The sequence below is a fragment of the Megalops cyprinoides genome, chromosome 17 (assembly GCF_013368585.1).
Source record: "Megalops cyprinoides isolate fMegCyp1 chromosome 17, fMegCyp1.pri, whole genome shotgun sequence".
In the NCBI taxonomy this organism is placed as follows: Eukaryota; Metazoa; Chordata; class Actinopteri; order Elopiformes; family Megalopidae; genus Megalops; species Megalops cyprinoides.
In genome coordinates this window covers 6,387,635-6,414,145 of record NC_050599.1, presented here as the reverse complement: position 1 = coordinate 6,414,145, position 26,511 = coordinate 6,387,635, and the positions used below count along the sequence as shown (strand labels likewise).

Genomic DNA, 26,511 nt, shown 5'->3' with positions numbered 1-26,511 from the left:
ACACTGGGAGTGTGGCCATGGTGTAAGTACTCATGTGGTCACGTATTCACAGGACTCGTTTGGGAAGTGCGTATCCCGTAGGTCCATTAAGGATATGCTCTTGCTGCCTTTCATCACAGCTTTGCATACAGCAGCAGGCAGCTGTGATGCTGGAATAGACACACACACACACACACACACACACACACACGGTTTCCGGCCGCAAATCCCACAAAATGAGCCCAGCCCGTAAGACTTTAAATCTTTATCGGCTGGATTATCTAACGCACAGATTTGATCCAATCCAGTGGTCAATCCCAAAGTATCCTGTGGTGGGTTGAATCTCCTCTCAACCCTTTTCCACCCCCCAAATGTGTACGATTCCACAGAGACATTGAGACTTCAGTAGATTTTTAGCCAGAGCAATACAAGCCATGGAAATACTGTTTTTTTTATCTTTTATATTTAATGAGAATAAAATCACTGGCACTGCTGTCCATGGTTAGAATGTGTGAAGCAATTCAACCCAAGCATAAAGCTGTCAGGAACAATAAAAAATACATATGTACTTCACCATTTATTTACTGAATAAATTTGGACAAAACATCAAATAAGATACATTACAATCAAAACACCAGAGGCAGTGATATCCTACCATGCAGAGTTCTCTAAATACCCACCCCATCCAAAAACAGAATTAAAAAAAAAAAAAAAAAAGAATTCCTTCAACATTAGCACCGAATCAGCACAAACTTAAAATGGGAGTAGCTCACCCTGTGTAACTGTGAAACAAAATAAAAAAGCAACACATTTTTTAAAAAGCAAGTGTAGGTTTCATAAATCCTCTGAGAATTTAACCGTCCTCTGCTTATAGTTTTCGTTATTGTATTTTTCTAAAAACAAGCTTTTTTTTTTTTACCCCCTGCTAGGCAGGCTATAGCATCCACAGGGCACATGCCACAGACTAGAGTAAAACACAAATTCAAGTAACATTGAAATACTACAAAGTGTCCACATGTACCCAACCCAGAACACGGTCATTTCACAGAACCTTTACAGGCAACATAAAAATATAACGAGGTACTGGAAAGAGCGTGGCCGTACTGCTGTGTGGAACCGTTTGATGTTTGCTTGAGCCCAAAACGGAAGCTCGCAATGGGCATTATGAGTGTCGGGGCGCACAAATACTGGCACTAAAGTTGAATTGTTTATTCTAAACTTCGGACAGCCCTCACCGCTGCGCCTGTCCTGTGTCTGTGTACCGCATCCAATACCCAGGTGGAACCTCTTGAGTAAAAAATAAAATACCTGCAAATTTTTAAATATAGTAGTTAAATGTTACGACTTAAATTAGAAAAGAAAAAAAAACGTTTTGGTGCCAACAGATTAGAAGCTACACTTAAATAGATAACACTACTCTAAAAGAGGAATCGTTTCTTTCGCCTAGGCCTACACTAATCAAGTGCATTATGTCAGGTCTGGAAGATAGTTTTGAAATGTAGGTTAAAAAAAAAAAAAAAAATCAAGACACACTGAAGTAGAAGTAACAACTCTAAGTATTGCAATAGCTTAATGCAGAAAACAATAGTCAGTTGATTTAAGTAGACCAATGATGATGTCTGGGTACAAAGTTTAAAAAAGGAAACAAAAATCAACTGAAAATAAAGCAAGAAACCAGGTAATCTTGATCATTGCACCTTGTGTGGTACAGGTTACTGAAGACACCTACAAAAAAACATTTGTTAGCACCCACGTTTTATGTCCCAAAAGTACATCAATGTACATAATGGAATTCTTTCAGTCAGTTACATGGTGGGGGGGGGGGGGGGGGGTCCCAAATTAACACCAGCAAAAAAAAAAAAAAAAATATATTGAGATCAATACAATGCGAAATGTGCTTAGGCAAGAAGTTACTTATTGTAACATTTTTCCCCCCCGAAAAGAAAGCCGGAGTGACACCCCGAAGTCTGCCCGGCGTTGAGTTTTGTTCCCCGCTTGGCTCCTCGAGACGACAAAGCTGCTATCCTTCGCTCCACAAGTGTATGTTTGTTGCTTTATTCCGCTAGCGCCAGTCTAACCTACGAGCACCACTTCAGAGAGATTTGCTACATGATGTATGCACCTCGCGTGTCCAGCGACTCCTGCAGGAACCGTGAAGGAGGCCCGCTCTCTGCACACGCTTACCAGGCTGAGGGGGGGGAGGAGGGGGGGGTGAACTGCGTTTCTGTGAAATGGGTCAGGATGGATTCCTTCATGTCAGAGTGATAAGTTTCGATTTCGCGTCGCTCCTTTCCGTCTCCGTGACGCGCCGTCGCCGCGGACGCCGACGCTCAGCTGAAGAACTTGTCCAGCTCCTCCTCCATGTTCACGTCCGGCACCAGCTGGTCCAAGGCCCCCTTCTCGTTCCTCCCGTAGCCCTGGTTGGAGGCCTGGATTTCGCAGGAGAACCAGGGGTGCTCCAGGATCTCCCGGGAGGTGAGGCGCTCGGCCGGGTCCCGCCGCAGGATGCTGCGGATCAGGCAGCGGGCCTTAGGGGTGAGGGTCTCCGGCAGGCTGAACTGGCCCCGCCGGATCTTGCTGAAGAGCGAGCCGGGCTCCACATCGTGGAACGGGTAGCGGCCCACTAGCATGGTGTAGAGCATGACGCCCAGGCTCCACACGTCAGCCGCTCGGCCCGAGTAGCTGCCGCCGCCGCTCAGGATCTCCGGGCTCACGTAGGCGGGGCAGCCGTGCTTGTCCGACAACGCGTCGTCATCCCCCTGTAGGATGCAGGCGTCCTCCAGGCTCTCCAGCTTAATGAGGCTCCTGGAGAGAAGAGGAGAGGAGAGGAGAGACGAAACCGCCGTTAAACTGGCACACATTCACCACAGGCACGTCTCGGATTCTCAGCCCCCCCCCCCCCGGTTGGATCTACATGTGTGATTCAGTCCTGGAATGAGTGCAGAGTGCAGTCAGAGCTTGCAGAACCTCATCCATCCGACACTTATCTGCTTGTGAAACATTACTGCACTCCTCTGATACTGACACACATGCAGTTAGATACATGCAGCCATACGCGATACCCTTGGGATGGGGGCAATTAAATAAAAGCCCTATGTGTACATCTGTAAAAAGTAAAAATAATTTTTGCACTCAAATGATAAGAATGTGAAACTGATGCAATGGCCCAGCAGTACAGGGCAGTAATTGAATGCTTCTGTTATCTGTAAAGCCTTCAGTCCTCCAAAATCTAGAGGACATATAGGCATACGCACACATGCATGCACTGAAGCACACACAAATACATACAAAAAACTGTTAGATATCGCCTAATACGTTGGTTCCCCTGGGAGTGAGAGTGCCAAATTTAAACAGACCTAGATCAAAACATCACCACATAATCCAACAAAAGGTGAATATCACTAAATACAATAGTCTGGAATATGTTAAACTTGCACTTTATTGAAGTTACCTATTTGAAAGACGTTAAAAAAAACAGGCATATCGCACTTTCTAGTTGTTGTGTGTTAGTATTTTTTCCTCAACTCAACATGAAACTTTCTAAACAAATGCATCCAGTGATAACAGATTAATATACAAAATTAACATGGCCACGTTTGACTTGATGTATTCAATACTTTAACACATTTTCATATGCTAAAACAAAACTGTAAAGCAGTATAAACCAAATGCCAACTTTCAGAGTTAAAAAATATACAGAGTGCACTCCACTGCATTCAATGGTAGCTGCTACGCCACCTCCACTGGCACCATGTGACCTCCTTTCTTCCCTACAGCCACTACTGGTGCAACTGATGCACTCTTGCTTGGAAAGTTCTACCCTACCAAGATGACACACCATCGGTAGCCCAGGAGACCAAACCTCCGACCAGACCCAAAACTGCGTATGCTCTGCCTTTCTGTAATAAATAACTGAAATGCAGGCATGCATCAAAATAGCTGTCCTCCTTTACTGCATTGTGGGAGCTCACTTTTTTTTCCCTCCCAACTGTACATCAACATCAAAATATTTCTGTAGAAACAAGATACTAGATCTGTCTACTTTGGAACAATATGATCAAAGGTTGCTAGGCAAACACACTGACTCTTTAAAAAATGCAACAAACTGAAATAGCTTCTTTCCCCTGTTTTGTAGATTTAAGTCCAAACACAGAGGAGCAAATACAAGCACACAAGGAAGATCTAAAAAAGGAGGAAACACATCCACACTTCATGAGAAGTGGATGCAACACAGAAACATCAAAATCACTCAAATTTACCAATTATTATACTTCAGGCCCACTTCTTTTCCTTTTGAATAGCAACAAAATCCCCCCTTTACTTAATATGTTAGAGCTAACAATTTTTATTACCTTGTAAAATGGAAAACAGCATGCCTACAGAAACCTTTAAGGCCCAAACCATGCACTGCAGATTAATCTTTTGGTTTCAAAATGTTTCATCTTCATTTTATGGAGTAAGAGACATGGGCAAAATAAAAAATGGGTCACAACTGTTCAGCGCCACAAACAAGAAAAACAAACAGTATTTTGGCTGCATTTTTCTCTAAATACATTTAACTGAGTAACTTGTAACTTGACTTTATGCTCTCTCAAACAATGATTTCCACATTAGTTTTATTCTTTATTCTTCACAATGAGAAAGTGAACATCTACTTTAATGTCTTCAGACAAGATCCATCCTTGCAAATACCATCAAAAAAATTTTATGAAACAAAATTCTCTAAACTTTGTCAATTATATTTGGTCAAAGAATATTGTCTCTGCGTATTCTGAATGAATGTATAATGGAGAGACCAAAAATAATAATTTCATATGACACCTCTTAAATATGCCTTTGAGTAAAATAGTTTATTCATAAAAAAATCTTTGAATTAATGTAATTAATTAAATCTAAGTATATTTTACATGGAATCTACATAAATTATGTTGTTTTTGAACAATGTTTAAAAAATAAAAAGGAGTCTTTCTGTAGAATGACATGGTGACCGGGGCTGGTGGAGGAGGCTTGCACAAAGCCCCGAGAATTTGGAGAAACTGAAACCAAGACCAAGGCATGTTCATTTTTTCCACTTAAGAGACAGAGACACAGTGACTTCAGCAGAAACGTAACCTGGTTGGTATCCCTGACCGGGTCCCATTTCTCCTGCGGTCACTGATACGCATCATACCCTGGCCCTTTTGTCATGATGCAACACAACTCGAGCCCCCAGAATTCCATGTCTTCCAGCGCCGTGTCATTGTTCCTGTAACTGTGACCTCCGCCAGCTGGAGGTCTGATTTCCCGTCATACATTCTTCTTCCAGCGCCTTCCAGAAATTCTTTTGTCACTTACTGCTACAGTAGCGCTTTCCTCTCTGCCTGCCTGTCTGCCCTGGCAGTTTTTGCCTGTATTGCATCATCCTGTGCTACATTCATGTTAATGAATGATGCCAGCCATTACACATCCACGGAGGTGAGGGATCAGGGAGATAAGACCACACAGAGCTCTAATGTTCTCTTTTAGTGGATGGAGCCAAGAAACACTTGGGGTGAGTGTGTGAGTGTGTGTGTGTGTGTGTGTGTAATGCAGCACACCAATAAGACTACAGATCCGCTTGTTCATCACAATGCAATATGCGCCATGCCAAACGGTCTGGATACCATACACACCATGACACAACGTATATTATGCATGTAATTATGCTGTACTTAAGCACACAAACTCTGGTGAATGATGTTCACAGACAAGACAAAACCTTCCTGCTGTAACTGGAGTCAAGAGTTGTGAAAGACAGATTAGTTTGGTAATCTCTTCTTTACCCAGAAGATACAAATACAATTGTTGCATGGGCCTAGTTACATATGATGATGTTGAGAGGCGCGCATTTTTTGAAAGGTTTGTTCAAGGGGTCAGTTACATAATACTTATAACAGGGGTTTTTAAGGGGTCAAAGAAAACGTATCAGACAAGCATGTAAGATAACAAAGAGAGATCTGATCTTAGTCCAGTTTAGCCCAAGGGAACACTCTCAGGTTTACAAAACACCCCCTTGATCAGACAGCTGCATAGTACAAAAATGAACCTTCGTAAATCAACAATGTATTCAATAAATTTTATATGCTGTCAGAGTTAAAGGATCTGAATGGCATTTTGGCAATCTCCAAACGAGGTGGTAGGGAAAAATGTCGAGATGGTGTGCCCAGGGAAAACCCTGCATGTGCAAAAATCCCCCCCCCCCCGTAACCTGTACTGAAACACATTGCCATGGCCCTGTTCATAAAGCAACCCAACAGCTAGCCAATATGTGCTATGCAAGACTATCCCCAGATTGGACTACAGCAGCAAGCAAGCCTCTCCGATCACAGTCGGATTAGCCCACAACCTGGACCCCTGTCACATGTACCCACAGTATTTGGATACTCATGTTTGCACTCATGATACACAAAGTGGGGCTTAGAGGTGAAACCCTAGCAAACCGGGGGCATTTGATTGTTAGCTCTCTACCGGAGGGGTGGATTTGCAAATGAATTCCCCATCGAGGACATTCTGTGCAGGAAGTAATCTAGTCGACAGTTCTTACTGTAGGTGGGGAGTTACATTTCTGATTGCTTGATAAATCCAGTAAAAAAGAACGCACATCTCGATGAACACACTCTTGCAGTCACACTCTCTACACTCATTTTAAAATATATACTTTTGGGTCAGAGCAATGTTACTGCCAGAATATTTAGTTAAGCAAGTTATTTTGACACTGGTGAAGGATTCAATCTATTCAAATCTCAATATGAAGTCACATAACCGGCTTTTGGTTGGGCCAGAGACGCTAAATTAGGTCAACTCTGAGAAACTGCATGGTAATGTCAGCCACTGCATGTAGAAATCTTAAACAACTAGTACATGCCCTAAGGGACAACAGCAGCCATCAGTGCTTTGCATTTTTAAATACCCAGGGATGACTGACAGAGCTATATTATACAAGATTAAGTGTTAGAATCGTGAACCACACAGCTGTATATCACCTGCTCCTGGATATCTCAGAAAAAGATGATTACCTGTGGTGCAAAAGCAAAATAACATCTCCAACTGAAATGACTGTCGTTTCACTGACAAGTCTACTTAATTTCAGCCCATATTAGAGTGGGCGCACTGTAAGGTCAGGCCTATCCCGGGGGCGCTTCTTACCTGTCCTCATTTTTGAAGACGAACTTCCTCAGCTTGAGGTCTCTCAGAACCAGTCTGTTGTCGTGGCAGTGCGCTACCGCAGACGCTATCTGATGGAACAGTCTCGCGGCCTCATCTTCGCGCAGTTTCTTACAGGTGCGAACAAAGGAGTGCATATCCCCATGGCTCTTCTCGAAGAACACGTAGGCCTTTGTGTCCCCAAGAAGAATCTCAACTATTTGGTTTATATTTTGGTGTTCTGACAGGCAAAAGTAGGCTGCCAACGTTTCCTGATATCGAGCGATATCACACACCTAAAGGAAACAAAAAGGTGGTGACCAATTTTTTTTTAAATTACCCACATTAACAACATGCACAAGTCTAAGCCCCATAGCTACATTTGCACATATTCAGTTAACAATTCATTTCATAAATGCATTTGCAGTAAAACATAATCTTCATGAAAAATCCATGCATGCGTGACATGGCTAATAACGAGGTAACAAAAAAAGAAGTTCCTTAATTACTATACAGCATGTGAAGGTTCAACTCTGTAAAGTCATCATAATGGAGTATTACTCAAGCTGTTCTCAACATGCAAGACCGTGTGATTGTCGCTGGTATTAGATGGAATTTGTAATCAAATGATACCACTGCAGCCTGAGATGTTTGTCTCTTAATTGCAACATTCATTCTAATATTATTTTATACCTAGCGAGTCGTGCAAAAACCAAATATTACTTTATATCGTGCAAAAATGGAGAAAACGCAACGAATACAATAGGGTTACTTCACAAGTCTATGGGGGGACAGTTTTCTTTCTTTACTACGATTAGTCATTGTCGACTAACACTTTAACACATCTTCGTCACACTTCAACTAGGATGACATCACTACGGAGTTATCCAGTTCGAATACAAACTCATACTGAATAGACAAAATCTCTCAAAAAGCTCTGCTAGAGCTGTGGACATTTTACTCATGTGGCTTTAAAGTGTGGTTCTCAGACTGCGATTTCGGTATCCATCATGAACACTGCTCATGAACACTGCGAAGAAACACCGGGCACCGCACTTGGCGACAAACAAAGCCGCGGGTAGCGGCAAATGCTCGCGACTGTTTCGGAAAGGCGCGTGGAGACAGTATTGTTAGCTGCTCGTTTCATTGTTCCACAGTGTAATCAAACATCCCACACATCCCTTTAGCAACAGCAAGTGCGATTGTTCATTCTGCAACGAGGAACTGCCCCAACTCTGCACATACCGCCGTAATATAGACAATTTAGTTGCCGCTGCAGAATCGCTCTTTAGGTTCACTATCAAAACCTTTTAGTGATATCTAGTCTAGCTAGAAAACAGCATATTCACTATGCGGTGGGGGGAGGGAATTGCATAGCCAGCAAAAACTGGAAATGCAATCATTTCTTTATCAGCTTGCAACACTGTATTGACCCAGCTAAAGACATCATATGTGAATACTGTACGATCTAAACGGTATATAGCTGGCAAGCAACAATTTGATTATATAGTTGCAACGATCTCTGCTTATTCGACTGTAATGCCGTAGTGCCCTGTGACTAATGTTTTCACGACCAAACTGCAGCTGCATGTGTGCACCATTCCGTATGACAATTGACGGTCAAGCGTGGCAATGTTTTTGCAAACATGCATGTAACTATCCAGTGAGAAATGCAGCGGTTGCTAAGACTGGAGGCTCACCTTGCAAACGAAGTCCTCTCCGCTGTGCAAATGAATCGCCCTGAAAACGTGGTCTCCCTCCAGCGGCTCCAACAATAGGTATTTCCCAATGCAAGAAATGCAATGCGAGGGATTTGGAGTCTCGGGGGGACTCGGAGATCCTAAATTGGGGCTGAAACTCTGAATCGATTCTGTAGTCCTCAGACAAGATAACTCCTCGAAGTCGTGCGTTTTATGCCTTGATCTCCCATAACGTGTTATGTTAATGGGATTTGACCTCTGTATGTTCATGAGTGTTCGGTGTAGTATCTCCTACAAAATTGGTCTTCTTCTGAGAGGATTCCAGAGGGGTTACCCTTGAACGTATCAGTGCGGTATGGCCGATGCCCGAAGCACTTAGAGTTAGCTAACTCTTCAGTTAGCAGGCTAAAAATACAGATTTTTGAAAAGAAAAACAATGTAGCTAACTTGTGAATATAGCTACCCAGACACGATGTCGAACGTTGCACCTAACTTAGCTAGTAAACTAGCCTATTAGCTATACCGCACAAAATTCTTAACGTTATCTCTAGAAATAACACTGCACCGAAAAGACATTATATTATAAGACAATGTCGGTTACCTAAAACAATGCATGCTTGACTGAATTTATGTTAAACATTCATGTATTGTCTGTTGGATACTTTGTATACAAAAATTATAAAGCTGCCGTTAAATACCGACAACTATCAATATATCAGTGCCCGTGGGGGAAAGAATGACGTTAACGTTAGCAAAACTGAACTATGTAACTAGCTGTGAACCTTATCTATCTATAATTAGCACAAAGTAATTCAGGCAACGAGCTTCATTGATTCAGAACACGTTAGCAAGAAACAAAAGCCCCCGGACAAACTAGCTACATAGCTAACTGACTAGCAAGCCATGGAGCTCGTAATAGTGGGTTGCTAGCGATGTGTAGGAAAAAGATAAAGCTACGCAGAGAAACACAAAAATCGAAAAGCGCAGCAACGTTACGAGTTTCAAACAAGAACACTAACTAGGTAGCTAACTTAGCTAGACTAGCTAACTAGCTTGACAGCCAGGGGTCGAGGATTTCCTATGCGTGCTCCAGTGGCGTTAGGGGGCCTCCCACAAGTAATATCCATGTAGCTATAGCCTGCAAACTCAGCCTGCAAACTCAGCCTGCAAAGCGATCCAGATTACGTATCCTTCCTTAGCTTTGTTTGGAGACCGATGTCTTCTACGGCAGATTCACTTCGTCCAAAAAATGTTTTAGCTGAATGCTCGAATGATCTAGCTAGCTAGTTGGGTTAGCTGCACGCAAGGGATGGCCGATTGCTCCCAGGCCTATCCCTTTTTCAGCAAGGCATCATCTCCCGCGGTTGTAGTACTTACGTGGCTGGGAACCCTACTCCATTCAGTCTTTAGTCAGCGGCACATTCACACCGTTCTCCAGTGCAGACGCTGACTGACTACACAGACAGCTTTTTTCTCACATCGCCCCAACCTGATGCGATCTGACCCACCTCCATAACGTCACACGCATAAACGACTCCTATTGGGCTTTGGTCGATGGCAATGCAATTAGCTCGCTACCACTTATAGTGAAACGGGCGCAGCTATGTGGAATATGCATGCCTACGACATACGTCCACGTATTCATTAAAGGTGCTGGCGGTATGGATTAGAAAATTCACATGAAGTTGTCGTCCCCCCGAGGCTCAAATGTAGAAGCAACGTGATGCCGTGCCTAATTTGGAAATGAAGCCAGCCAACAACCGAGAGAGAACGCGCTTCTGACTACCGTTCGCGAAAGGCATGCGAGATGGTTTGTAGCTGTTGTATGAAGATTAAAAGAAATACCACAAAGCATTATGAAAGCAAGACTTCTGTAGCAGAATGAAAAAAGAAACAATGGTCGGGTGTCCCCAACTGTATACAGGCTCTCCACTTATTACACGGGTAGCCTAATTACGAATGCAGCAAGTAAATACACGTATAATCTTTGCAGGGGCGCAAAAAATCGATTTAGCGCAAATTAAGATGAATACCCCGCGGTGCGTAACAGTGCAGGAAGTGGGTACTTAGCAATCCGCACAAATGAGGATGCGTTGCAAGGAAAACTAAAATATGCGAACCACCGAGAAGGGGGGGGGTTTGTGCGCGGAAGGCAGCACTCGGTGCCTGCTCGTCTCGTGAGGTGGTTACTCGACGCTGTTACTGGCTTTTCGGGGCTGACATTGCGCGGGGTGGGATTGAGCAATAGCCTGCATTCTGGAATGCAGTAAGAAAAAAGAATGCAAGCAGCTGGATGGGGGGGGGGGGGGGGGGGGGGGGGGGGGGGGGGGGCAATATATATATATATATGCGAAATTCCATATCGACAGTGACGCGTTGACATTGACATTGCCTTGTTATTCTATAACATAAACGCAACCGTAACACAATCAAATGCTAATTAGTACAGCTATAGAAAATGCTTTCTTACGTTGGGCTGAGATGCATTAAAACGGTTTCACAAAATTTGAATCCATTTCTCTTCAAGAATACTGAATGTGCACTTAATTATCAGTTTTGCTTGGATTAGTGTTTATAGAAACCTCCCTGATTCAACCAATCATTACCGTTGCAGCAGGGGTGTGAGTGGAATGCAAACCCATTATAGCGCCATAGTGTTAGTCACAAGCTGTTTCTGAGCAGATGAATGGGTTGAAACGTGTCGCAGAAGACTCAAAAGGTCATCACAGACGACTAACCTTAATAAGACCCCACAGCGACGCTGTTGGTCTTATGGGCCAATGGAAACCCATGAGATAATGTGCCTCCAGTCAAGATTGGATGAGTGTTGACAGGTTTTGTTGGGGAAGGGAAGGGAAATCTTGTTTGGCAGCTTGGAATTGTTTTCCAAGCGGCTCTGCGTCAGCGGATCATATAATATCGGCTCCATTATCATAAGCCATATTGTCACAGGCAGCATTGCCATACGTCGCGCGCACACATTTCCCTTTCCACGCAAGCTCTCTGGGACCCGCTGATACAGATGCGGGATTAAGCTGCTGGCAAACCTCGCTGGGACCAGCCAACGTACAACGGCAGATGAACTGTCTCCTCCGATTTACTGTTCTTGCCATGGCTGGCTGATGCGTTTCTCGTTCTGAATTACATAGATTCGCTGTCTGTAATTCAACCTGCAGCGTATGCACCTCTGCAGAATTTCACCCAACCCGTGGTTTTGTTACACGGTTAGAATTCTTGCGCAGTGTTTGGGGTAGCCGGGGTAGGTTTGCAAGCTGCTTCTCTCATTCCTAAAGTAAACTCAATTTTGCATTGCATTACATTACGTTAATTTAACAGACGCTCCAGAGCGACTTCCAGCACAAAAGAACAGAACTGTATCCATGTATGTGTCATGACCCTGTCTAGGGACAGGGACGTAACTTATGTATCCATCCAGTTTTGTGTTATCATCTGTTGTTGGATTCTTGATATGGAATTTGTTTGGTAATGGTTTTGCTTTATTTGAAAAGAGGCCTGTGTATTTAATGGTCTATTTGGTACAATCTGAAATGATCGAAATGTTACTGATACTAAACTGAAATTCAGATGTTATTTCACAGAATGTTCCCCTTGGTCAATGTCAAATACTGCAAATACCCTTTCACAGGTTATTCATACATGGTCTGGGTGTATTGTTTTGTTTGGTGTAATGAAATAAAGGGTAATGGGACTGATTAAAGTTGCATTCACTTATAATAATGTTTGTTTTCCTCCCACCTTTTCTCTATATAGAATATAGGTATTCATTTCCTAAATCAAGATGTTCCTTGATATGGCAGGAACCTTTGGCAGAGGAAGCTTAAATTATTCAGGAACTGATTCAGGGTATTGATTGGGCTTTAGGAAAAGAGGAATATAATGGCACCAGAAGAGGGGCATGTTTGTTGCTCTCTGAGGCAACACCCCCCACCCCCCAACAAACACTACCACTCATCAAATTTAATATCACCACTTTAACATATTTCAGTTGGGTGGTGGTGGTTTTGACATGGTGGTTTTTTTTCCTTCCTCATGCTGTACACCTGCACACCTGTGTATAACCATACATTAGTCCTTTATGATGCCCTGTATTCATTTCACACTTTATCTGTAACACGGAATAGAAATCACAGACGACAGACGCCGCCACCTCCCCCTGTCCTGTTCACGCACATCAGCATAAGCTGTATTGAGTAGGAGTGATTTGTGTTTTCTTTTCGGCATGCACCTCCCGGCGCGGTTGTCTTGGAAGTGCGGCCCGCTCGAGAGAAGGGGCCTTGTCGATCGGCTGAGGTGTAATATTAAAGAAGCAGGCGGAGGTGCAGACGGAGGAGAGTTTCCTCATTAGCGGTGAGTAATCGCCAGCAGATTTCACACTCCTGACAGACGAGAGGGCCGCCGTCCTTCACAGGGCTCCGGCTGACTGGATGACGAGGACAGTCGATCTAATTTTCACCGGTTGGAATGCTTTCGTGCTCCATTTCCTTTCTAATTAAACCTGGTTAAATACTGCTCAGAGCTAATGACTGCTGCACACGTAGAAAGGTGATTTCTCCAGGTGTCACCAGGAAGAGAAGAGGGAAAATACTTATGTGTGTTTTTTTATTAATATATTACAAGGCACAATTGCTCTTGTTGGAGTAGTGCTGATTATGTTTTTTCCTATTGCTGAGGCACAATTCTTTGAAACCATTAGCATGTTTTTCCAAAACTTCTATTACACTATACAGTGCTATGAAGTGACAATGGAGCTTTTTAAAACAGTTTCAGTAGTTTACATAAGAAATGAAACTGCAAGGCTCCTTTTCAATGTTTTCAAATTTGCAGTCCATACGTTAATAGCTCATTTCATATCACATTGTCTTTGCAGGATGCAAAACTCCTAATTCTTATTTCTTTTAGAAATGGTGGCTGGTCATTATTGAGATCCATATGTAAACCATGTCATACAAAACTGATGATCGTGTCAGCACTGTTTCAGTAGCTGAATGTGCGAAGCATTAGCAGTGTGAAAACAGGGAGCGGGCAGTTCAACAGAGAGGACGTTGTGGTCACGGTTGTGTGTGTGGTTGGGGGTGGCATTTGCCATGGAGGGCATGTTCGGTGCAGAGCATGCAGGTAGACCTATTGCTTCTAATGAAATAAGACAAACAGTAGCTGACCACATCATAAATGGTGGTTTGACCATGTGAGAGGCAGGGCTTGATGGTTCAGCCACATCTAAAAAGCTCTACTGTGCCAAAGCTCATCTGAGAATTTTGCACAAAGGAACTGGTAGGTGTGTTTCTTAATGTACCTATACTGTACAGACAGTGCACAGTAGCCTATGCACTCATTGTGCAGAATATGGCTATGCTACATGTGCATTGGCATACTAGCATATGCTCTGTCTTCATAACTGAGAGTAGACAGTGTGCTTGTCACTGTAGTCACGTTCGAGCAGGACAGCAAGAAATGGCTGTTTTTGAGCTTGTAAGAGCAAGGAAAGAAATCTGCTTCAGAGAATACAGCATCATCTGATTACGACAATCAAGCATGCAAGGGAATTGAAAGCATTAGTTGATACAATTTTTTTTGGGAATGAGGCTGACTTCAAGCTGGCTGTAGATAGGGTGTAAACCCAGCTGGTCAGTGGGCTACAGTCTGAGCGGCTGGTCAGTGTAAAGGAAATATCAGCATGTGAGATGCCATTTCTGATTATGGCATTATGGGTCACAGGGCATCAGCTGGACACTGAAATTCTGCTCAGCTTCCTGGAACGAGTTGCATTAGACTATAGTCCAGGCTGGGGAAGACATCACATGTCTGGAACAACATTAGATTTCACCATGCTGAAATGGTGCATATATGGTTTGCTGGACATCACTAGTTTAGACGACTCTAATGGACATGGTGTCTCTCTTTTCTTCACTGAATCAAGGATTTGTTTCTCCATCTGGCAGTGGAAGGTTTATGATCAGCTCCCTTACCAAAAAGCCACCCTTCTAGAAGTGATTGAAGAAATATGAAATGACATCAAGACTGTATTAGTCATGCTATAGGTTTTTTTTGTGGTGCATTGCACAAATATTCATTGTGACATTGATAAGAATTTTTTGTCAGCCTCAAACGAGAGACAAGATCAACATGAACAATGGAGTTACACTAATAATCTATGTTTGTCTGATGTTACTATACTGTTACATTACTACTATAATTAATACCTTTAAACAATATATTTTTCTACTTCATGAATGTAAAATCTATTTTTACCATTATACTATATGTTTTTGATATAAGGACATACTGCTTGTTTTAGTTATTTAGTTGGCATAAACTCATGTTGTTTTGATTATTAAATGAAAAGATTTCATTATTTCATTAAACATGTTTTGCTTTGATGGAATGCAAGTTCTTTTTTTAATGTCTCAATAATAATGGACTTAAATTTGAAGTTTTGTCCATCTAACCAGCTTTTGTGAATGGTGTTTGTGGTTTCGAGTTCTGTGTAAACAGTGAAAATTGCGCCAATTCCTGCGTGTCAGCAACAGAAGAAGCTGAAATGTTGTTTTAAAACAGTTGGATTCTGGATGTTTTTTCAGGAATAGCTCGCCTCATTAGCTGCACAAAGACAACATGTGGTGTTTGCGTGCCTCAGAATATTCAGAGTGAACAGAACCAGTGTCCACATCTCATCACCTCGGGTGTGGCTCGAGTATGATTATGCAGTTTTGTCTCTGCAAAGCTTTTCCGCACCTGAATAATTTTACAGAACCAAAACCTTTCTCTTCAAGACAATGCTCGTTGTGGGACTTTCCTAAGTGACTCATAGCATAGATATCAAATGTCACTTCAAGCTGAAACAAATGAACTGTCTGCCAAAACAGGTTACATGCACAAGGTGTGTGTTCTGGGCACAGTGAATTGAAAGAGGATCTAAGCATTATAGTTCTTTTTCTTTATAATGAAAGCTACAGCCTGTTGTCTGTGCACGCATACTGGTAATGTACAGTACCGAAAACTCATTGACATACCTGCATGTATAGAGTAAAATCATCACTAAAAGAATGAAAGAATTGTATTTTTCATTCTCAGATTTGATGCTTGGTGGAATGAACACACATGCTGTTATGGAATAGAGTAGGTGTGGAATTTTTTTTTTTTTATCTACAAAGGTCCTTGTTTCACAACTTGCAGATACTAGAGTATGGACAATGTACTGTTCTCATTCACTTTATATCAGAACTTTATGTCCATGTCACTGAACATGCCACAACTTGTTTTAATCATAACCTGCTCCAAACAATGAAACTTGTTATTTCTGATAGTTCCAAAACAATGCACACACTGGCATCTTAAACTGATATTATGAGACATTTTAATCTCTTTCATCTAAATATTTATATTGCTGTTGCTCAGTGGTGAGTCATCAGAGGGATTCATGTGGAACAGAATTTGCCTTCTAGTCAGAAAAAAAAAAAAAATCAGTTCCTTTTTTATGGGTTGGGGGTAGAAGTATGGTACCACCTGTCTCTCGTAAGGCACCCACAGTGTGGTTTGCACTCCTGAGATTGAATTATAATAATGTATAATAATACCTTCTCTCGCCCAGTGAACAGTGGGCTTGCCTCTCAACATTACATCAGATAAAATGATTCAGTTTCAGTTACCACGACACCGTTGTCATTATTGATGATTTTCTTAGCGGAAGCCCTCATCCAGAGCAACACCAACACCCGAACCAATGTTGCGCTCTGTATGTTTGTCAGGAACATTAGTAAAGTATTGTCCTCACGTATTCACACTTGTTTCAGTCTGTGGTGTGCTGAATATCAGATGAGTTGAGGGATACATACACATACACAGCTCTACCAATAGCTTGGATTAAAATATCTGTGGCCAAGACATCAAAGTAAACAAAACACTATTCATGATACAAAGTCAACAGAGGGTTAGGTATTGCAGTGAATCTTGTGGCAGAGAACACAGAAGCAATGATTTGTTTTGTATCTGTAACATAAATGTTGGTGTTCCATGAATAAGCAAAGCATATCACCTTTCACAGTGACACAAACCAGCTTTCTCAGCAGTTGTAAAAGGACCTTTACGCTGTTTACATGCTCTCTGTTCATATGTGTTATTTAGCACACTCATAAATGAAAAGTATGAAAAGAATTACTGTTCCTTCTTTAGAGGAAGCCTGCCTCAGCTTGAGTGAGTGGGCAAGGAGACCATTTTGCTGAGCAGAGGCGAGTTTGGACTGAGAGAGAAACAATTTGTTTGGATTAACACTGTGACCCTGCTTCTGGATAACTGGATAACTGCATTGCATACTACCTGGACTGCCCTGGATTGGATGACAAATGTGACTCCAGGAAGAGACGTGCTGTTTTTTTAATCATTGGTAAAGACATAGATGTACACACACACACACACACACACACACACAGGTATTAAACACAGAATGTACAACAGAGGCTTTACTATGTTGGGCTTTAACATTTGTTACAGATTATGCTTTTACTGACTCCTCCACCCACCCACGCGCACACACACACACACACACGTTTGTAGATTAGAAAGACGTACAGTACATACATTTCATATTCATGGTAGTAGATATCAGACCGGTGTCCAACAGCACTGTCATTCACAGCACTTGAAATGCTTCCTTTCCAAGCCGGGATCTCTCCGAATGTGGACCCGAGTCTCGAGACACATGGCGGCCACATCCGTTCAGCTAATCTGAATCACATGAGCAGAGGCAGGAGGCTGACCTTTCTCTCCCCCCCACTGACACCATGAAGACTGAGTGGGAGAGCAGTGCTCAGGAAGGCTGTGTGATTTCTCTGACATGCCTGCGCAGGGACCTTCCCACAGCCACGCATCCCGTGTCAGTTTAACAACCGGGTCTTGTCAAAAAATTTGTCATGTGATGAGGAGTGACACTCGCGTGCCTGTTGAAGATCATCACGGCAGCACGAGTTACAGCTTCCCCCGTGGCCTGAAGGCCTGCCACTATTTCTGTATGTTAAAGGACATGTGGCCTTTAAATGTCTTACAAAGGATGCTATCAAGTCGTTTATTTCGAAATCTATGAATGTGTCAATAACCAATACACACATTGAATGTCATGTACAACAGTGTTAAGGAAGAGTGCTTTAGGATCTCTCATCTAAAACAACAACCATATCCTTGAGCTTGACTCTTAACCTGAATTACTGCAACTGCAACCTTCACAAAATTCATCTGTACAAATGTCTGACATAGAAAAATGTTGGCAATGAAGGATGCACTGTATTCAGGTAAAGCTTCTGTTGATTATGACCATTATTATTTTCACAAACAGTTTCCTTTTACAAATGGAGAACACAATATGTAACAATGAATTGCCCTGGACAATGGTGTATGCTGATTAAATACCCAAGTTATTCATACAAATGCATGTTGATTTGTGCATAGGTTAGGAGTATGCAGTGGAGGGCCACTGGCATAGAGAGGGTTAACACCTAAGCAAGCCGTTGTGTCTGATACGCTGAGAGCCCTCATACTGGAGAACTGTCATGGATGTCAGTCGTTTGGAATCCTTCCTTCTTAAGCACAGATGGCAGTCCACAGACTGTGGCTGCCACTGTGTCTAACAGTGAGACTCGCATGTGCACAAACAGTCTGGAGCCTCTTCCAACTCAGACACAGCCAGGCAAATAAATACATACAGGCACGGCCTGGAGCTTTACGTCGATAGGAGAGCGCTACATGACTACAGAAAAGAAGCAACCAGGTTGTAATTGTTATAAATCACCATGCACTGTTAGTTAGAAATTAAATGATTAATGAATGACAGGAGCCTGGTTTACTGAACTCAGTAGCTGAAGAAATTGCAACAAGATACACAAAATATGTCCCTTTTAACAAATGCAGAACTGATAAAAAAAAGAAACATGTCAAGAAATACACAGTGGTGGGAATGCATTCATCTTTACAAAGTCATGGATATGACTGTAGGGGTATTCTTTGCAACCACGGGTTTCTTTTCAGTTTCTGTAATTGGCTGGCATCTGCCTACCCTTCATTTTCCAAAGTCTTTAAAAGTAGCATGGGGAGTGTAGGGGTGATAAAGCTTACTGCATCTGAACTGAAATGTATTAAATCATAGCTCTCTGTTTTTTTTTTTTAACTCCAGTATAATTATTTTTGAAGTGGCACTTTCCTTCTATAGAAAACTTTCAGCATGGACTTCTTACCAGCCTGTTCTGTTGAAACATGCTTTGCGGTTTCGGCTGTAATTGTGTGCTGGAATGCGTTCCTTAAACATTCATAACATTGGAGTGACACAAGGGAAAACGGAAACCAAACAGAACACAACAGACACGGACGACCTGTAAACATGTGAGGCATTATTGATTACAAGACGTGCAGTATGCACTGAGTGATTTGACATCTGGCCTTGGATTGTGGAGTCTGGATCTTGTGCATTTTGCAGTATTCACTGTAGTTGGTAGGCACCATGTTATAAACATAGGATGCTGTCCAATTAGCCCAGCTTGTATCCTCCTTATCAAAAATACTGGCTGTTTACTATGCCCAAAACTTCACTGAGAGCCATTAGTAAAGGATCTTTAATTTACCTTGTTCCTGTGGAGCTCCCTGACAAGGTCAGTCAGATACTCAGACTCTGGACAGTTTTAAATCCCAGATCAAGATTCACCTTTTTGAACTGCAATTTGACTCCTGCCTCTAAAGCACCTGGAGGCACTAGAGGGACTGAAGGTCCAGTATAAACCTGTGTTGTACTGTGCTCTGTTGTAATATGCTGGACCTTTTAAGCAAGTCACTTTGATGAGTCAGTTGTAATACAGGCCCAGTATATCATTGGGGTGCATAATCAATGGTATCCCCAATGGCCCTGCTCTCTCCTCTTCTCTCTAAAGATAAAAAAGACTAACTGAAAAGGGCTATCCAGTGCAGGAGAGTCCCTGCCAGTGAAAGTAGTAAGCCTGGAATTTCACTGGCCTTTGCGCTCAACCTTCTGAAGCTTTCTCGTTACATGAAAATAAGGTAGATTTGAGGTCACTCTTAACTTCACCTATTCCCTTTGGATGTTTTAGTACAATTTAAATAATTCGCTTGAGGTTTTCCTCTTTCACAATGTGCACAAATTCATGGACAGATGAGTTATCTCTGTTAGGACCTTGAGTAGCATTCAATTTTGAAAAAAAAAGAAACACTTTGCTACTATTTACCTCAATATCCTTCTGACAGTAGCTCCTATGTGTGTGTCAGGGGAGCAACACCCCATCACCCTTCTGTGAGTGTTTTATCAGTGGCAGCATGAAATATGAAATATTGCCAGACATGCTTGTCCTCGCCTGCACCCTTCCAGGCATCCAAACACACACCAGCACGCAGCCACCACTCTGCAGCATCAATACTGCTGCCATGGCAACCAGCCTCAATATCCACGGGAACAGACTGTACAGAAACATTCTCTGTGATGACAGTAGATACTTCAGATAGAACACACTGCATTTAGTTTGAACACTGGTTTCTAAAAGGCAACACCCTGCAATGATTTCACCCCACAGGTAGTCTCTGTTATTGCTTAGCTTACGCATTCATTAGAGGTGATTTGCAAAGCCTTAAACATTAAACATTATCCACATAAAGAGCTGAATCTGTACTTAAGTGGTTCAGTTGAAGAACCTGCCTCTAGGTAACAATGGCACTGCCCTATTGCACCTCTGATAGTCAAAATAAAATACAAAAAAAAAACTACTCCCTGGTTACAATTCAATGTATTCAGTCTGAGGAACTGAGTCCTTCATTACTGAACTTCTGCCATCAGGCCCGCTACAGTCTGTAAGGCTGTCATTGGACGACATTGTTCTGAATGAAGTACCCCTTTTTTTTCTGAATGAACTGCGGTGAGTAGGAATTTGCAGATCTTCGCAGCGTTAGTTGATGTTCTATGCACATCGCTTCACTGATGTAACGCAGCAGACAGGTTTTTTTCTCTCTTTTTTTTTCCTTCATAGCTTCTGATTGCTGCTCACATTAAGGGCGCACTTGGCGGAGCTGCGACCTGCTTTTATCAGCCAGACAGAGGCAGGTAAACACAGACTCCCCTCTCTCATTCCTGTCTTTTGAAGTTCTCCAGCTGTGACATTTACTTTGACATTGCAGGTGGCAGGCGCCCTATTTCTGTCTTTGTACCAAAATCTTTCTCTCAGGTTGCCGCGTGAACCGGCAAGAGGGCGGATACGAACACAAAAAAGATTTAAAGGAATCCATAACTGTTTTAAAATGTGATATAATTTAATTCGAAATTGTCAGAGGGCATGGTTCTGAGTAGAAGTCATGGAACACAACAGCACATTAGAACAATTCATCGCCCTGTTTGATTATGTTAGATTTGATTATGCAGATTATTGTCAGCAGGCTATTTGGATGTAAATCAGTTTACTAGGGAACAGCAATGGGAGGCTTTATGAACCCCAAGAAGAATGAAGCTACTGTGTGCTATTGATAAATAACTTGATCAAAACTCTTTCCCCATAGCAAAACGCTGTGATTGGTTCAAGAAATGAGTTCAAGAAATAATGTCATGTACAGCTGTAATGGCAGAAAATATGACCTCATCCTGCATTAGACAGTCCAGCTCCATCGCCCTCTGGCCCCTCGGCCCTCGGATTTGGGAAAGCTGTGACGTTACCGCACACCCCCAGTCTGAATACGATATTGTTGCTATGTTTTCTTTCTGGTGCTACAGGTGGAGGTGACGTCTGAATTTGATCTGAATTTGCCATGTGTAATGCTATTACAATTTCAGTGTAATGTTTTAAAGAAAGGTTAGGCGTAAACAATTTAATGCACATTTTTTTCCCTTTTCACAGCAAGTGCTTGTTCCTGTTTATTCATCCATGAATAAAAGTATCCATGAATCAAAATGGAGGGCACTGCATATATCACAAAACTGTGGAATGAGAGCAATGTGTAAAGAATCCAGACCATGAAGAGAACTCGGGGTAGTATTCTACACCTTGTGAACAATTTTGAGTAAGTGAGTGAGTAATTTTGTCTGTTCTACCTTTTTGTAAAACTCCTGTTTTGTCTTAGATGTTTCTTAATTTTTTTTTTTTTTTGCTTTGGATGTGGTTATTGTTGTGTGTTTGACTTATGTTTGCTCTGTTGCTGTCGTTTCATGTCTTACATGTAATATTTCTGCTTATACACGTCTTGGTAGAGAAGAAAAATCAATAAACATTGTTTAAAAAAAAAGAAAAGAATCCAGACCATCTTTATTTTAAAAAGCTTTTATGCAGATCTGCGGCAGCCATCACTGGTGAGTTCATGGCCTGCTCACTCTCCTTCTGTCTCATAGGCGGCTTTGAGAAGCCAACTTTCCCCCTCATTCTGTTTACATAAACGAAACTGTGAGACGGCCGTCAGCAAAGGTGACATTGCAGCATCCCACAATTCACTTCACCTGGTCTCTGGGGTATGGGACAGAACCTGTTTCCTTATTTTAATACAGACCTGTCTGTATAAAAAATAATAATGCGACTAAGGCGTTCAACTTTAAGCTTCCTGAAACATTGTTATTCTGGCTTGCTTCACATTTGAGCTGAATGTATTGATGACAAAAAAAATCAAAAGAGAGCATTCTAAATACTCATTTCTTAATTTTGTGCTGTACTCTCTTCCATTCTTTCTTAAGACATGTAATGGTTCTGTGGTTTTCCGTGGTTACATCATCAGCTCTGTCTCCTGCTCTTTGTCCTTTTGGATCAGTGATGATTTTGATTGCATTGTTCCCTTTGATAATATAGCTCCTCCACTTTGAGGTCTTTGCAATTTGGTGTGTTTATTTAAAGGTATATAATGAGCTGTAGCGCTGAATATAATGCTGAAAGGCAAGGCAAGTATTTCCTTTAGTGTAGTCTGCTTCTTCAGAAATGGATATGTTGTTATAATTTCTCTCAAAATATCATTTCAAGTCAATCTACTTTCAGCCACTTCCTGGTTTAGCGAGCTGCACCTTGTTTGAATTCCAGGAAACATTTTAGGTGTAAGACTGAAAGCATGTTAGGGTATCATTATCATTGCAATTTTACATTAGTTGTTGTAATTTTCTTGACTGTAGCACTTCTCTTCAGTCTGCATTCATTATGGCACTATCAATTTTAGCACTATGCAACATCTCGACACTTGTGCACATGTTGTCTGTACTTTATGTGCCATTCATATAGCCTGACTACATACAAATAGAAAAAGTAAGTGGTTAGGAATAAGATGGGTATGAGAGCTTTGAGAGGATATCTGCTACACAAATAAACAACCCATAAATATGCAAGACATGTGCGTTTTCTGTATTAATTAATGAGGCTCAAATACAGCTACATAACTATCTCTTTCTCCTGTTTTAAAAAGTCATGTTATGACTTATGAATGCTGTGAAACGCCTGCAAATATTGAGTCATATTGCATTTTCAAGAAAATATAAAAAGCCATCTGCTAGCATAGCTTCAGCATCTGTTTTCCCTTCTCATTAGCAGAGCTGTAGCACAGTACCAGTAGCTAATTAAAGAATATAGAGAGTTTACCCAAGTGTGCTTAGCTTTGCCAGCATATAGCTTGTATTAATTAATGTTTCTGAAACAAAGGAGAAGGGTCAGTTTAGAGTAGCATGCTTTTTGATGCAGGCAACTGAGATTTCCTTCAAGGCTGTTAACACCAGGCCATATAATAATTTTGAAATTCAAAAATGCAGATGATTAATTGACTAAGAAAGTGATGTAATTTTATTATCATATTAATTATTATTATTTATTATCATATTATTATTTATTATTATATTAATGAAAATTAATGTCCAACAATTTCTGTAGACCAGTTTCTCTCAGTTGTCCGGGTTCATGAAATGATTATAAATGACTGCATTTATTTAAGATTTTCTGAACACTAGCTACATGACATTAAGTATTTCTGCAGCGTTATATGTCATATTACTAGTTAATGAATTTATTTCAGACCAGCAGATTGTGCTGAAATTGTCGTTCACCAGCACTACCAATGCATCTTAAAATCAAAGCTAATTGACAGTGCAAGGAGAGTGAGACATTGGTTCACATGTGTGAATTTTTATTAAAACATTTTCCTTGAAATGTCTATAAAAGCATTCAGAGAGCAAAGCTTCAAACTAGAAATATATATTTTAATACATAATTACGCACCCAAGGCTTCTAAAAAAAAAGAGCTTTGCATTTCTTTTAACTGCAGTCGCTGAATTATGAATATGTGTTTGAGGCAATTAAAGCAAGTCAGGAAACATATTTGTGGAGGGAAGTCATGCAATCCATATTCAGTAAAGCATTTCATAACCTGACATTTAAACATGCAGGATGTCTATGCATATGGCATGTAGTGGGCTCACATGAAGACAAAACAAAACTCAGCATGAGATGTCTTAGAAGCAATGTTACAAATGGCAGAGGTATTTACATTCGATCTTTGAACACACATGTATGGATACACACACACACACACACACACACACACATACAACATTAGTGTTTTGCATTATATTTGACTGGACAGACAGTGATTTCTGTGAGCTCTCCTGTGTTCTCTGGGAGTGTCACTGTGCCCTGTGCAGTTTATATTACATTAAATTAAATTATTCTCATTTAGGAGATGCTCTTATCCAGAGCATCTTACAGGTTACAATTATACATGTTATCCATTTATACATCCGGATATGTACCAAGGCAATTCTGGGTTATGTACCCTGCAAAACTATGGAATATGTAGTATGTAAAGAACCTGAAAAGATTGCCACTGCCCGTTTTATTCTGTCCACAAACAAGACTGCACTGTGCAGTCCCTTATAAGTCCTTCATAAATTACTTCAGCGCGTAAACCAATTGGCCTGTAAATACCTTTCAACATAAATCCACCAAAACCTGGGGATCCTGTGCGCTGTGATGCATTCACATGCGACGGGCTGGTGCTGCTTTAAGGATTCTTCTTGCCTCTGTACATTCAGTTTACGGCATTATGCACCACTATTCCGTGTTCCGCACCCTCTAGCTCTCCCCTCTCCTGTCCCGATGAACGAATGTAGGCAATAGATTGGCTCCCGAGTTCTTCCCGAACACGATTTGCAGGATCTCGCCCTTCATGCAGCAATGTTTTCCCCATTTAAAATCAGAGCGTGGACGAGGATCCACGCGCCCTGTGGCAAGCGTGCAGCAGCAGGACCTTCAGCTCTCCCATAAACAATTATTAATGAATATTAACAATAATTCTGAGGTGCTAGTCATTAACACAATGCAACATAATGCCTCCAGATCTGTAACTGAAAAGTTTGTCCAGTCTAGTCAAATATCATTCGTTCATTAAATTTCTTTGCTCTTTGAGGACCATAAGGTATCCACACTTCTGGTCAAATCTACTGTCTCCTAAAGAAAATCTGGTATGCGCGATCACTTTGCTACGTGTTGCAGTACAGGAAACTTAGTACTATAGTCTACAGCATGTTATCTCTGATATTGTGTGGCTCCTTTGAATTGCCACCTTTTTCTATGTTTACCAAGTTATGGTGCACTGCAACAGAAATACACATTACATCTTGGGATTAATTAATCAAAATCCTAAAATCCCAACTGAATCCATTGTAGAACAGTAATGGAAATGTAATTTGGAAATGTAATGTAACAGGACATGTAAAATATCCTAATTGTATCTGTGTACCTCCATGTTTAACACTTGTATTCAGTGGAGAAACACATTACTAAAAGCCACAGTTACCTCTAATAACATAAGCTGACCAAAGCAAACTGAATTTTTTTAAGTGATTCTTGTGAAATAATGATAGTCAGATGGATGATTTTTATATTTTATATAATATAATATAATATAATAATATAATATATATTATATATTAAATTTCATATCATGTGAAATCAAGAAAATGGACAGAAGAGACACCCAGGAAACCCCGAATTAAGATGGCAGACATTGTTCACTGAACAGATATCCATACCCAATGGTTAACATTGAACATTCTGTCTCTGTAAAAGTGTTGTGATTCATTTTACATAATATACAGATTCATAAAGATGCTTGGCCAAAGCTGAGGCATCCCTAACTATGAACACAGACACTCTATTTGCCAAACAGATATTCAGCTGCATCAGCTTAACACTTAAAACCATGTCTCTGTCTGGCTGTTCTTAAATTTGAATGTGTTCTGATTTGCCATTCCATTAATATTAATGCTACGGTGTGGCTGAGGAAAGAACATTCATATCTAACATACCAGTGTGGACAGCACTGAAATCTACAGGGAACTCCAAGACACAGAGGGAGCGCATAGCGACGGTCGCTAACAACACTCCAGAACAGCGAGGTAGAAGTTATAGTTTATTAGTCACTGGCTAACAAAACACAACACAGACAACTTCACAGAGTTCGAACAGGGGGCGTATAAATTATAAAGGTAAAATATGCGGAGGAGGAGGTGAGGAACAAGCACATGTGGGCAGATGCACACAGACGTATCTAAAAATACTGTGTTCATTATAACAATGTGGCAGGAATATCACACCCTCCGACAACACTGGGAAACAGGAATCCACTGATGCTAACTAGCCATCATTTCCATCGGAAAAAT

At 41.3% G+C, this 26,511-nt stretch overlaps 1 protein-coding gene across 1 annotated transcript; it reads right to left on the bottom strand.

Annotated features, from left to right (window-relative positions):
* Positions 1–1,811: 1,811 nt before the first annotated feature.
* trib2 (tribbles pseudokinase 2) lies at positions 1,812–9,992 on the bottom strand. The gene is made up of 3 exons (XM_036549758.1): positions 8,841–9,992; positions 7,144–7,436; positions 1,812–2,784 (listed from the first exon to the last, which is right to left on the bottom strand). The coding sequence occupies exons 1-3, from the start codon at positions 9,108–9,110 to the stop codon at positions 2,310–2,312; spliced, it is 1,038 nt and encodes a 345-aa protein (XP_036405651.1). The 5' UTR covers positions 9,111–9,992; the 3' UTR covers positions 1,812–2,309.
* Between the last annotated feature and the right edge of the window lie 16,519 nt (positions 9,993–26,511).